Raw genomic sequence first — 15,393 nt, forward strand, 5'->3', positions numbered from 1 at the left:
CCCAGTTAGCAGCAACATGTTAATGTGGAAACACTTATAGAGGAGCAAAATCCACTTTCCAAATTCATGTTACAATTATATATGGAGATAGTAACTGTTCTCAAAAGAACAGATACCATTGATGACTGTGCAGCTTCTCTAGAATAAATGATAATTAATTGAAACCCCTCAGCTGCCGAAAGATGATGTTGATATACCTCAATGGGGACAGCTGAAAATGTGCGCCCTGACTGGGACTGGAATCCGGGATCTCCTGCTTACTTGGCAGATGCTCTATCCATCTGAGCAACTGAGGAGAATAGCGTGACTGCAGTGACTTATCCCTTGCACGCTTCCAATGAGACCCACATTCCCAACTGTCCACAGTTGACATGTGTAATGTTCCTAATAGATATTTGCCCATCTACTCATTACACACGCCAACTAAGGTGATGATTCCCATAAGAGTTCAGACAACCTGTACCCATTCGCACGGATGGAGGTCAGTGGCCGGGTAGCTTGTGGTGTAGTGGCTAGTGGTGCTGCCTCTGGATCAAGGGGTCTCGAGTTTGATTCCCAGCTGGGTCGTGGATTTTCTCTGCCCAGGGATTGGGTGTTTGTGTTGTCCTCATCATTGCATTATCATTTGGGAAAGTGGCGAGACTGGACAGTGAAAAGATAGGGGATTTGTACGGGCACTGACAATCACGCACAAACCAAATATAAGCAAAAATAGATCCTCAACACACTCTCTGTCAGCCGATGAGAAGAACATTGATGTGCACAGAAGCCAGCTTTAGCAGTGTGAGAAGAATTTGAAATTTCCTCTCCCTCTTAGCCAGACTGTATTTCACCCTCTTGTCTTCCAGTCCAGGCCTCTTTTTCCAGCTCACTTCATACCCACTGGTAATTAATTTATTTCTATGTGTGTATGTACTTACCTTGTATATTTGGTTTCTTGTTTAGTTTCTACCATTAAGTGTATGTTTATTTACTTTCTAATTTTGTTCCCAATCCACAGGAGTTGCAGATATCCGCTCCTCTCCATTTAAAAGAACAGATGGTAAGTTGTATAGCTGAAATTGTTTGATGATCTGCAGTTATCACTGGTAGCAGACAAGGTGCAAGCTCATTGCTCACCTTGCCCACAATCCCAATTCCCCAAAGTACCCTGCACCACCTAGATCTCCCCACTCCCCACTCACCACACACCTTGCTTTCCCCATCCCACCCCACCCCATACGCCGCACTCCAAACTTTTTCCATCCCACCCCACTGACACCTGGCCCACACCACCTAGGCACTCTGTTTTATGTCGTCTCTGCATTGGTTATATTAGTTTAACCCAGAGTTTTATTTTATGTTACCAAACCATCCTCATGTTCTGGTTGCGGAGTCTTACAGACAGTAGCACACATCGTGGTGGAATGCCCCTTTCCTCTGGAGCTCTATGCTAGGCATGGTCTTTTGGGTTGTTTGCTTCTAATATTGGTGGGTGGCTAGCAGGCAATTGAACTTGTTCTCAATTTTCTTCTTGAAAGTGGTTTTTATTCTCAGATATAACATTTTAAACTACCTTCAGGGTGAAGCTGATGTGTCTTGGGTTGTAGCACATCTGCTCCTGTGCTGGATTTGGAGGACCTGTGACACTACCTCCTTTACCAGCTGCCTTGGTCATACCTCTTTAACCCAGTTTTAATTGATTTTAAATGCATTTAGCTGCTTCTTTATCTTGCACCATATTTTCTGTTTCTCATCTGCTTGATCAGTGTATCAGCCAGACCTATGTATTTTTACTTCTCCTAAAATTATTTCTCAGCTTTCACACCAATATTGCTTTCAAAGCCTCAATATTATCAATCCTACATACTTTCATAACTCAATCTAAATTCTAGTTGACATCACTAACTATAGATGAATTCTCTCTTCACCAAGGGTCTGATGATTTTGCTGTTTGGTCCCCTACAACTCTCTCCTTTGATTCATTCACTCTCTCACTTTCCAGGAATGTATACTCACACTCGTTTTGTTCCTGCCCTCTTAGCCAGAATACATTTCACCCTCTTGTCCTACAGTCCAGGCCTCTTTTTCCATCTCACTTCTGGCCCACTATTACTTACATCTACATCAATACTGTGCAAGCCACCTGACTGTGTGTGGCGGAGGGTACCTTGAGTACCTCTATCGGTTCTCCCTTCTATTCCAGTCTCGTATTGTTCATGGAAAGAAAGATTGTTGGTATGCCTCTGTGTGGGCTCTAATCTCTCTGATTTTATCCTCATGGTCTCTTCGCGAGATATACATAGGTGGGAGCAATATACTGCTTGACTCCTCGGTGAAGGTATGTTCTCGAAACTTCAACAAAAGCCCGTACCAAAGCCCGAGCATCTCTCTTGCAGAGTCTTCCACTGGAGTTCATCTGTCATCTCCGTAACACTTTTGTGATTACTAAATGATCCTGTAACGAAGTGCACTGCTCTCCATTGGATGTTCTCTCTCTCTTCTATCAACCCTATCTGGTACGGATCCCACACATGTGAGCAGTATTCAAGCAGTGGGCAAACAAGTGTACTGTAACCTACTTCCTTTGTTTTCGGACTGCATTTCCTTAGGATTCTTTCAATGAATCTCAGTCTGGCATCTGCTTTACCAACGATTAATTTTATATTGTCATTCCATTTTAAATCACTCCTAATGCCTACTCCCAGATAATTTATGGAATTAACTGTTCCCAGTTGCTGACCTGCTATATTGTAGCTAAATGATAAAGGATCTTTCTTTCTATGTATTCGCAGCACATTACACTTGTCTACATTGAGATTCAATTGCCTTTCCCTGCACCATGCGTCAATTTGTTGCAGATCCTCCTGCATTTCAGAACAATTTTCCATTGTTACAACCTCTTGATATACTAAAGCATCACTCGAAAATAGCCTCAGAGAACTTCTGATGTTATCCACAAGGTCATTTATATATATTGTGAATAGCAACGGTCCTATGACAATCCCCTACGGCCCTCCTGAAATCACTCTTACTTCGGAAGACTTCTCTCCATTGAGAATGACATGCTGCGTTATGTTATCTAGGAACTCTTCAGTCCAATCACACAATTGGTCTGATAGTCCATATGCTCTTACTTTGTTCATTAAACAACTGTGGGGAACTGTATCAAATGCCTTGCCTAAGTCAAGAAACACGGCATGTACTTGGGAACCCGTGTCTATGGCCCTCTGGGTCTCGTGGATGAATAGCACGAGCTGGGTTTCACACGATCATCTTTTTTGAAACCAATGCTGATTCTTGCAGAGTAGATTTCTAGTCTCTAGAAAAGTCATTATATTCGAACATAATACGTATTCCAAAATTCTACAACTGATCGACATTAGAGATATAGTCCTATAGTTCTGCACATCTGTTTGACGTCCCTTCTTGAAAACGGGGATGACCTGTGCCCTTTTTCAATCTTTTGGAATTCTATGCTCTTCTAGAGACCTGCGGTACACCGCTGCAAGAAGGGGGGCAAATTCCTTCGTGTACTCTGTGTAAAATCAACTGGTATCCCATCAGGTCCAGTGGCCTTTCCTCTTTTGAGCGATTTTAATTTATTTTCGTATGTGTATGTACTTACCTTCGTACTGTTGGTTTCTTGATAAGTTTCTACCATTAAGTGTATCTGTATATTTCATTTACAATTTTGTTCCAAATCCACAGGAGTTCCACATACCCACTCCTCTCCATTTAAAAGAACAGTTACTGTGAAGAGAGAGCCTGAATTTGTGACAGGCGGTAAGTTGTATAGCTGAAATTATTTGATGATCTGCACTTATCAGTGCTAACAGGCAACATGGATGCTCATTGCTCACCCTGCACCCAACCCCAATTTCCCAAAGCACCCTACACCAAACCCACCTAGAACTCTCCACACAGCACACACCTTCCCCATCCCACCCCACATGCTTAACACCTAACTTCCTCCATACCACCCGATACTACCTAGCTGTCCCTAACCTACCCCACATGTCCTTCCCATCCATGGCCCAGTCTTTCTGTCCCCGGCCCACACCGCCCAGCAGTCCTGTACAGTGCCTGCCTCACTCGCCCAGCCATCCCATCTGTGGCCCACGCCGACCAGTCATCCTGTCCATGACCCACGCCACCCTGCGGTGCCGTTGTCGGCCTGCGTTGCCCTGCTGTTCCCTTACAGCCTCGCCATCCCACCCTGCCCTGCCCCCAATATCCCAGCTCAATCTCCCTGCACCTAATTAACCAGGCCACCCTCTATGCCTCGCCCTGACCTTACAATTGGTCCCTGCCCCCACTTTCACATTCCACCCATGCCTCTCGTGCCCCAGTTTCCCTTCCCACCCTTGCCTCATTTGGCCCCAATAACCTTTCCTGCCACCACTTGGCCTCCCACCCACACTTCCCTTCATGCTGTCCTGTCATTTTACCTGTAGCCCTGCCCTGCCCCAAGAACCAGCCTGGGCCAACTCTTGCCCCACCCTCCCACACTGCCCTGCCCATGCCACCACTCTCCCACTCTGCCCTGCCCATGCCACCACTCTCCCAGCCCACCCCTCTCTCACACTCTTCTTTTTCTCAGGATCCACAGATCAGGTCTCTCTACCTACTCCATTTTTCCTCACTCTTCATATCCCCTTTCATTCTGCACTTTTCCCTGTACTTGCCAATTCTGTTCTATCTCCTCCCACTCTTCAGGCATATCCTCCCACTCCCACATTCTCCCATCTCCCTTTTGGCTGAAACATGTTTCACCCTCTTATCCTTCTCTCTGGGCTTCTTTTGCTCGCTTCTGGTCCACTATTATTTCGTACTTCTCAAGTGTGTTCGTATTTATTTTCCTTGTACTCTTGGTTTCTTATTCAGTTTCTGTGAAGTGAATGTGTCTATTGCTTTACTAATTTTTTTACAAATTTGTAGGTTCTGTAGACATCCGCGCGTCACAGCCTCGCCATCCCACCCTGCCCTGCCCCCAAGACATCACATTAAGTGTATCTGTATATTTCATTTACAATTTTGTTCCAAATCCACAGGAGTTCCACATACCCGCTCCTCTCCATTTAAAAGAACAGTTACTTTGAAGAGAGAGCCTGAATTTGTGACAGGCGGTAAGTTGTATAGCTGAAATTATTTGATGATCTGCACTTATCAGTGCTAACAGGCAACATGGATGCTCATTGCTCACCCTGCCCCCAACCCCAATTTCCCAAAGCACCCTACACCATACCCACCTAGAACTCTCCACACAGCACACACCTTCCCCATCCCACCCCACATGCTTAACACCTAACTTCCTCCATACCACCCCATACTACCTAGCTGTCCCTAACCTACCCCACATGTCCTTCCCATCCATGGCCCAGTCTTTCTGTCCCCGGCCCACACCGCCCAGCAGTCCTGTACAGTGCCTGCCTCACTCGCCCAGCCATCCCATCTGTGGCCCACGCCGACCAGTCATCCTGTCCATGACCCACGCCACCCTGCGGTGCCGTTGTCGGCCTGCGTTGCCCTGCTGTCCCCTTACAGCCTCGCCATCCCACCCTGCCCTGCCCCCAATATCCCAGCTCAATCTCCCTGCACCTAATTAACCAGGCCACCCTCTATGCCTCGCCCTGACCTTACAATTGGTCCCTGCCCCCACTTTCACATTCCACCCATGCCTCTCGTGCCCCAGTTTCCCTTCCCACCCTTGCCTCATTTGGCCCCAATAACCTTTCCTGCCACCACTTGGCCTCCCACCCACACTTCCCTTCATGCTGTCCTGTCATTTTACCTGTAGCCCTGCCCTGCCCCAAGAACCAGCCTGGGCCAACTCTTGCCCCACCCTCCCACACTGCCCTGCCCATGCCACCACTCTCCCACTCTGCCCTGCCCATGCCACCACTCTCCCAGCCCACCCCTCTCTCACACTCTTCTTTTTCTCAGGATCCACAGATCAGGTCTCTCTACCTACTCCATTTTTCCTCACTCTTCATATCCCCTTTCATTCTGCACTTTTCCCTGTACTTGCCAATTCTGTTCTATCTCCTCCCACTCTTCAGGCATATCCTCCCACTCCCACATTCTCCCATCTCCCTTTTGGCTGAAACATGTTTCACCCTCTTATCCTTCTCTCTGGGCTTCTTTTGCTCGCTTCTGGTCCACTATTATTTCGTACTTCTCAAGTGTGTTCGTATTTATTTTCCTTGTACTCTTGGTTTCTTATTCAGTTTCTGTGAAGTGAATGTGTCTATTGCTTTACTAATTTTTTTACAAATTTGTAGGTTCTGTAGACATCCGCGCATCTCCTTTTACAAGATCAGTTAGTGTGACGAGAGAGACTGAAGCTATGATACACAGTAAGTTGTACACTTGAAATAATTTGGTGAACTGTGATTATTATGCAAGTAGACAATGTGCTAGCGCATTGCATCTAGTGTTATTAAACCTGTTCAGAATTTCTGAAATTTCATTATTAAGATCGCATTAGTCAAGCGACATAAAATAAAATAACTTTCATCTCAGGCGAAATCCTTCGTTGTTTTTGGAACAACTCATGAAATTGGTACTAGCTATTTTTTAATTATGTGTCTGTGGAAATTATGATACTGAAATACTACATATGTATGGGGGAAAGCACTCCGCACATATAATCTTTATAGCAATTGCATGTCATTCTGAAATGAGCATGGTGAATTTATAAATAGAATCTTTACCAGTAAAATGTTATGATTGTCTTCATCTTCTTGCCTGCCCCTTCGCCCTTCCTGTTTTCTTCCTCATCTCTTCTCCTTTCGTCCCTCCTGTCCCTTTGTCCTAATATGCATTCTACCTTTCTTTTTGTACTCATTTCACCACACAACGAGATTGCTCAGCATGTCCTCTGCTAACTAACCTATTTCATTTTCATTTTCCTTCATGTCACTGTTTATGCTTTCACCCTTGTTTTGCATTTGATATATATTTTTTTAAAGTAGATCTCTCTGTTATGTTTATTTGTTTAGAAAGAGTTCAACATTTGCAGTGTTTAAAATTTTGTTACATATCCACAGATACTGGAGATGTCCGCCAACCACCATCTAGGGCATCAGTTAGTGTTACAGCACGGACTGAAGATATGAAAGGTGGTAAGTTGTGTTCTTGAAATTAGTTGTTGACCTTTAATTTTGCAGTGTTTAAAGACACAATGTGTTTTTAAACCTAAAGCAAGAAATGCATTGGTTTTGACATGTAAAATAATCTTTTGTAATGTATGTATAGTCCCAGCTCATATCTTAAGAATGAGCATTCAATGGAAATCACGATATTCTCTTAACACGAAATGTTATTAAAAATTACTCATTTGGTATCACTAGAACAGCTTCGCTTAATTGATAATAATCAAAATTAGTTTCATAATGATTTTGTACTGTTTTAAAGACCTTTCTAATTTGTGTTCAATTTGTGATACATAAATTATAGAATAAACTACGAGAGTTGACTGAAAAGTAATGCCTCCACCTTCATAACTCTCCAACAGTTGGCAGCATTGGTATGTTCTGTAACCTCTTCTCTACAACTCCAGTTGGCGGGAAGCCTTAGCATTGAATGGTTGTGTTGTTACAGTGTAAAGTATAGACCCCTGCGCAAACTGTCGGTCAGTGCGATTTAAACAACGTGCAGTCATTGAATTCTTGACAGCAGAAGGTGTCACCCCAAACGAGATTCATCAGAAGATGAAAGCAGTTTATAATGATTCTATTGATGTGAGTAGTGTACGTCTTCGGGCGAGTAACTTTAAAGATGCTGAGGTGGGAACATGTGACCTGCATGACAAATAAAGAGTTGGACATCCTGTGACAGCAGCCACCGAGTTTCACAAGCAAAATCTTGACGGATTGATTTAGGATGATCGTTGTATCACTCAGAGAGAAATTGCAAGCGCAATTGGCATTTCACAAGAATGTGTGGTCACATTATTGCTTTGCTTGGCTATCGGAAGATTCGTGTACGATTGGTACCTCAGATGCTGACTACTGAAATGAAAGTGCACAGACTTGAAATTTCCCAGGAACTCCTCTCATGTTATGAGAATGAAGGTGATGTCTTTCTCCATTCAATTGTGACACGAGACAAAACGTCAGTCTATGGAATATCGACACAAAGACTTGCCCCAGAAAAAGAAATTCAAGACACAGCCCTCAGCTGAAAAAATCGTGACCACAGTGTTCTGGGACGCAGATGGTGTTATCCCTGTTGATTTCCTTGATTGTGGAACAACAATAAATTCAGATCATTACATCACAATGCTGTGAACTCTGAAACAATGGCTAACAAGGGTCCGAAAGGAAAAGGGAAATATTTTTCTGCAGCATGATAATGCCAAACCACACACTTCGCGCACCACCACAGGAGAACTTCAGAGAGTGAATCTCACCACCGTACGGCATCTTCCATACAGTCCAGATTTAGTGCCATCTGACTTCCATCTGTTCCCGATAATGAAAGACAATCTGTGGGGACACCATTATGTTTCTGATGAAGACGTTGAGAGAACTGTGAGACTGTAGTTGCAGAAACAAAGTGTCGACTTCGTTTGTGACGACTTCAGAAAACTTTTCCATCGTGGGCAGAAATGTATCCAACTGGCTGGTGATTATGTGGAAAAGTGAATATTGATAATTAAAGTTCACAGTCTAAGGATTATTTCTGCGATTGATTTATTAAACTATTCCCATCCAAACCCAATTAATGAAGGTGGATGCATTACTTTTCATTCAACCCTCATATATATAGGCTGCTCCTGCTTATCACTAGATTAGATAAAAATTATTGGAGAGGTCAGTGATCATTCATGACATTCACAACCAGTGTTGTCTAGATCGCATATTAATTAATCTTAGTATGACCCCTTTCAACATACTTCAGATCAGAAAAAAATAAAGGATACACAAGGAGCACTTTAAATAAGCTGATGTTCAAGCTGGTTATCAGAAACTTCCAAAATCTGGAGATATACCAAAGCAAACAAAGATGGACAGTGTGTATCTCGTCAAACATAATGGTAAGTGTCAAACCGAGCTCTGTGACAGGTGACTATTGAGAGGTTGTCGTGAGGCGGTGCTTCAGCCAAGTATGGACTGACATACTAATAGAACATTAAACAGGTGTAGTCGTAAAATGAAACATTACAAAGCATTTATGAATTAAAAACACAAGAACTTACTCTCTCCATATACAAAATAAGAAGTATCAAATGTGATTACACATTAAGGTGTTCGGTAGGTCTCTTGTCTCAATTATTATTGTTAAAAACAGAATTGTGAAAAGTAATATTCACAATCACGTTCCAAAAGGAAAGAAAGAGAAAGGGCATTGGATGCATCTGTTTTGTTAATTAACGTATTGTAAAAGTCAAATGTGAATTCACTCATCAGAAGTACTGAGAAGCACTATGGCTTTAAATTAAATGGAGATAAAAATATAATCCTTACAGACACTGTATAGAATACAGATAACATAACATATGCTTGGAAAGCCATTTATGTTAGATTACATTTGTTAAAAAAATTGGGTGAAGAGAGAGAGAGAGAGAGAGAGAGAGAGAGAGAGAGAGAGAGAGAGAGAGAGAGAACAGGGCAGCACCAGTAGACAGTCCCCCTCTGTAGTTACAGTACAACCGTCTGGTCAAACAAACTCTGATCGGACTGTGCTCTCATTAAAAAGAGAGAGATAGAGATAGATAGATAGATAGATAGATAGACAGACAGATAGAGAGAGAGAGAGAGAGAGAGAGAGAGAGAGAGAGAGAGAGAGAGAGAGAGAGAGAGAGAGAGAGAGAATGACTTTGGTATTCGATTTTTGGCAAGTGTGCTTTTTTAGAACAAGGAGATTAATTGCTTTTTGATTCAGAACTTTCCATTTTTGTCTCTGGGTCATACCCATATACCTAAGTTTTCTCTATGGTTACAATTGTGGACATGAAGCCTGGATCTGAATGAAGACGATCCTTCAAACTGTGTGCAGACTGACACACGATTTTTCTTCTATTCATCACTCAAAAGTCTGGAAACAAATTTTACACTTACTCTTCACATTTGCGAATTATCAGTTAAAATGCTTTGCATGGACCTGTACAAGATGCTAAGTTTTTTGGTAAGCTCTGGAATAGTTATTAGCCTGTTTGAACGAACAATTTTTGCCACTTCTTACACATTTTCTTCTGTTTTTGAGGTTGATGGATGTCCTCAATGTTGCTCATCTAATACCGACTCATTTGTGTATTTAAATAGGTCATATCACTGGCGAACTGTCTTAAGAGTTACAGCATTATTGCCATACAATACTTTCAACAATTCATGTGTTTCTTTGACACTTTCTTGAAAATTGAAACATAACTTAATGTTCACACATTGTTTGAAATCCATAATGTGCAACAGACACAGTAAACACAACCTCATTGTAGCTTCTCTGGGCGCTGACTGACGAGTCAGAACATTTTCCAACTTGATGCTGTCTATCTCAGTGGATCAGACTTGCAGAGAAATTACATAAAATGGTTGTAGTGTCAACTGTGGCTGCTAAAAAGAAATATATTCACCATATTTTTTTCTGCCAGCCTTTTATGTGTTGTTTTATTACTTTGGAGTCATGGTGTGTCTATGTTATCGTCTAGTAGATAAAAACAAAACATTATTTCAGAGCATGGCTCTGTGGAGATCTGTGACTAAAGATTGAACATAAATGTAAATGTGAAAGTAAAATAACTAAAGTAGAATACCTCCAGTGGTCACAGACTCCTTTCTCTATCATGATACGTCACATATAAACCATCTCAGTTTGTGACTACTGGGTGAACAGAGATGATGTCTAGAAAGAAATATGTGCAAAGAATGTATGAGGTGTGTTCAAAAAGTATTGGGAATTTTCATTTTTTGGAAGTAAGTTGTTTTATTTGTCTGTATTAATGTAGCCTCCTTCAGAGTAGTCCGAATCAGATATTACACACGTATGCCAGTGCTTCTCCAATCCCTGAAACACTTCTGCAGTTCGATCCTTGGGATACTACTTAGCTGTTTCAGCAATGTGGTTTTTATCCCATCTATGCTTGTAAAATGACTGCCCTTTAAGATTGTCTTTACTTTCTGGAAACAGAAAAAAATTATGTTGGGGCCATATCTTTCAAATGTGAAGACTGCTTCATCATTACAGTGTTGTTTCTGGCCAAAAATTCACGAACAAGCAATGAAATGAAGTGAACATTAATAAACAGTTGCATTTGGCAGTAATTTTGCTATTACACATTTCATACCCACATCATCTGAAAAGACTTCATGGCATGAGCCAATTGAGCCAGTTAATACACCATCATCAGCAACTTCTCCGATTGTTATTCTGCGCTCATTCATACTCATTTCTTTCACTTTTGCCACATTTGCATTGGTTGTTGCTGTTGTGTGGGGGTGTCCAAAACACTTGTCGTTTTCAGTGTCATCAGTGTCTTCATGGCCATCTTGGAAATGCTTACACCACTTGTAAACCCTTGTTTTACTATAGCAGACCCACCAACAGCAATATTCAACATTTCTAATTTTTTTTTACATTTTTCCCATTTTTTATAGCAAAATTCTCGAATACAGTTTTAAAACAAATCAATAATTGATACTCGCAACCCCACATATGTAACCTTTTTGACAACTAATGACGTACTAGACATCTAGTATGGCTATGGCTACATTTCAGACATGTTTACCAAAACAGCAACGAAACATCTGACTAATACAACCCTAAAATTAAAAAAAATATTACCAGTGCTGTTTTAATGCACCTGTTATAACAAAACAAAAGACTATTTCAGAGCAAGTCTTAAAGCATTGTAGAAATCTTTGGTTGTGTAGATGAATAGATGTGTTGGTGTAAATATCTCCAGAGGGAAACACATTCTTTTGTGTCAGGTTTTTATAGCATAGTACTTTGTACACATTTATATAATCAGGTGACATGCTGAAAACAATATGTGTAATGATTACGTTGCAAACAGTGGCAAAATTGTATATAAATAACAGTTTACTTTAATTACTATGTTACATTGTATGTGTGTGTGTGGGGGGGGGGGGGGGGGGGAGGGGGGGATTCAGAGAAGAGAGAGGATGAAAGGAGTGACAGAAGGAAAGCAAAGACTTTTGTATGCCAAAGCAGTGGGTTGTTAAGATTAAATCTGTTACATATTATAGCTGAGTAAAAGTTGAAGTACTACATTGGTTACCGAGCGACGTGGCGCAGTGGTTAGCACAATGGAATTGCATCTGGGAGGATGATGGTTCAAGCCCCACGTCTGGCTATCGTTATTTATGTTTTCTGTGATTTTCCTAAATAGCTTCTGGTAAATGCTGAGAAGGTTCTTTTAAAAGGCCACTGTCGACTTCCTTCCCCATTCTTTCCTAATCCAATGGGACCGATAACCTCACTTTTTGGTCCCCTCTCCAAATCAACCAACCAACCAGTATGAGATTTTCACTCTGCAGAGGAGTGTGCACTGATATGAAACTACCTGGAAGATTAAAACTGTGTGCCGGACCGAGACTCGAACTTGCCTTTCACGGGCAAGTGCTCTACCATATGAGCTACCCAAGCATGACTCGCGATCCGTCCTCGCAGCTTAAATTCTGCCAGTACATTCCAAACTTCACAGAAGCTCTTCTGCAAACCTTGCAGAACTAGCATGCCTGGAAGAAAGGATATTGCAGAGACATGGCTTAGCCACAGCCTGGGGGACGTTTTCAGAATGAGATTTTCGCTCTGCAGTGGAGTGTGTGCTGATGTGAGTATCCTTTCTTCCATGAGTGCTAGTTCCGCAAGGTTCACAGAAGAGCTTCTGTGAAGTTTGGAAGGTAGGAGATGAGGTACTGGCAGAATTGAAGCTGTGAGGACAGGTTGTGAGTCGTGCTTGGGTAGCTCAGATGGTAGAGCACTTGCCTGCGAAAGGGACAGGTCCCGAGTTCGAGTTTCGGTGCAGCACACAGTTTTAATCTGCGAGTAAGTTTCTACCAACCAGTACATTGATTATGGTTTAAAATAATATATACATATCTGTGTACTGACAGGTGATACAAACTGTTGGTATGATGGGTCTGTTAGATTTTGCAAGTCAGGCTGTTCCATTGTTCATTTAGAAAATATCATAGAAACATGTAAATAACCAATTTATGGTAATTGTAGGTTTGAATGCTTATGAATGAAACAGTTGCAGTCCAAACATTCAATTTTGTATACACTTGTATTGTGTAGTGGGTTTCTTTGTGTTGTTGTTGTGGTTACTCACTGGCCAGTCTTGCTGTCAGTAGTGAAAGATACATTTAGGACTTTTGATTTGAAGACATTACAAATCTGATGTGAAATACTACCCAGAAATGGGATTGTATGGAAGATCTTTCTTTGTGTTTGCATTTTGTGCTTTAATTGTTGGACTATTATAGCTATTTGCAGTGGCTGTTTGTTGTATTATTTCCATTTCTTGTTTGTAATTAACTTCAGAGAGTGGCAGTTCGACTGCTCCATTGACCATGTAGTGGAATGCTACTATTTTGTGGGCTGTGGGGTGACGAGAGAGGTTTTATGAATGGTAGTCTGTGTCATGATAGGTTTTTGATAAATTTCAAGTTGTTGTATTATCCATTATTCTAATGGTCAAATCTAGAAAGTTTATGGTGTCACCTACTTGGTGCTCAACTATGAACTTTACATTTTCATGGAAGCTGTTTAATAATTGGTTAACTCATTGATATCATTTTCTGTGCCTTTGGTTAAAATGATGACATCATCTACATATCTGTAGTAAAAAAATATGTTGCCAACTTTTTCAGGCAAAAATGTATTTTATTTCAAGGAGAGGTGAATAAAAAGTATATTTCTAAAATGCAGTATTTTCAAAATTGTACGTATTTATTTACTGAAATACAAATTTCTCATAAATGTGAATTTTTTGTTTGTTTCAAAAGTTTAATAACTGGTGCTAAATTATAAATGAAGAGTTAGTGGTGCTACATTATGAATAAACAGTTACTTTTTTAATTAAATTTATTGAAGCTCTGTCTCCCTCTTTTCGCTGGTGTGCACAAATGACCATTAATTCGATTTTGTTCAATGCTGAGGTGACGTGAACGGAAAGCATATAAGATAAATTATTTTTAATTTTTAGGTGACTTAATCACTTGCTTTTTATGTAGGTACTGTCACTTTTCAGAAGTATTTTGTTTGGCAAGAAATATTTGTCTTCATTCATTAATTTTCTTAACTTTATTTAATTAATGTTGTTTCATAGTGTGAAACATCCTTTCAATATTTTATATGATATTGAATTTATCTTGAGGATCACTTTTTATTTAGTCATATGATTTCTTTCATTCCCACACCACTGAGCATTTAGGCATTGTGGTCACGACATAAAGATCACTATTAAGAAAGCACCTATTCATAGACATGGATGAAGAACTAAACTAAAAACTACTTACTGGCAGTCAATAGAAAGCAGGTATCAGAATTGCAATAAGAGTGACAACTGGTGATAACAGAATGCAGTAAACAATAATGACTTAACAGGGTCAAAACAATTGAATGTTACAGATTAGTACTGAATGTGTCAGATTGATTCTACAGTCTGGTTTCACTCCAAAAGAATGAACGAATAATAATCCTACAGATATGTAAAGCTATGACCATCTGAGTCAATTGTTTTTAATTGTTTGTTCCCATCACTAGTCCTCCGCCTCCTCTCCCACACCTCTGGCCACCTCCACACATGCCCTCCCTCAAACTTTGTTGGTTGTCCACCCCTCTCCCTCACTGCTCTTGCCAATGTCTAACCTACTTGTCCTATATTCTCTTTATTGTTGGTTTCTTCTTCAGTATTTATTCTTTATCTGCCCTGTTTGTTGTAGTATTTTGTATTTACTGCTTAAATATATTTGTGTGTTTTTTTTTAATTTATATAAACTAAATTGAACAGTTTTGCCTTTTAAAATTTTGTTACAAATCCACAGGTGCTGAAGATGTGCGTCCTTCGCCATCCCGAAGATCAGCTAGTGTGGAAATACAGAAGGAAAGTTTCACACGTAGTAAGTTGTGTTCCTGAAATTAGTCGATTATTTATTATTATCACTATACGAAAACCCAAGCTGCTAATTCACTGCATCTAGTTCTTGTAAAACAGTCAAGCTTTCTAAATTTTCGCTACTGTGCGGGTGTGAAACAGAGTATGAGACGATGGGCACCACACCAGAGGATGGCCAAGCTGGATGCGTACAGCGGTCGAAGCATCTGTGGCATGAGAGAGGAATGAGAGCCACTGCAGGTGTGCATGGCCCGTAGATGGAGCGCTGGAGGCGGCGTGGACTGCAGACAGAGTGCTCGATGAGGCGTTGATTAAAAATGGAGTGC

The 15,393-nt window shown here is 41.1% G+C and overlaps 1 protein-coding gene across 1 annotated transcript in view; it reads left to right on the forward strand.

The window, feature by feature from the left end:
* The window catches only part of LOC126471301 (uncharacterized), a 196,945-nt gene that overhangs the window by 9,354 nt on the left and 172,198 nt on the right, over nt 1-15,393 (forward strand). The window contains exons 2-4 of the mRNA XM_050099421.1: nt 6,264-6,338; nt 7,032-7,106; nt 14,997-15,071. Coding sequence (XP_049955378.1) covers nt 6,264-6,338; nt 7,032-7,106; nt 14,997-15,071 — 225 coding nt within the window. The remainder of the gene's footprint in view (nt 1-6,263; nt 6,339-7,031; nt 7,107-14,996; nt 15,072-15,393) is intronic.

Source organism: Schistocerca serialis, chromosome 3 (genome assembly GCF_023864345.2).
Source record: "Schistocerca serialis cubense isolate TAMUIC-IGC-003099 chromosome 3, iqSchSeri2.2, whole genome shotgun sequence".
Classification (NCBI taxonomy): domain Eukaryota; kingdom Metazoa; phylum Arthropoda; class Insecta; order Orthoptera; family Acrididae; genus Schistocerca; species Schistocerca serialis.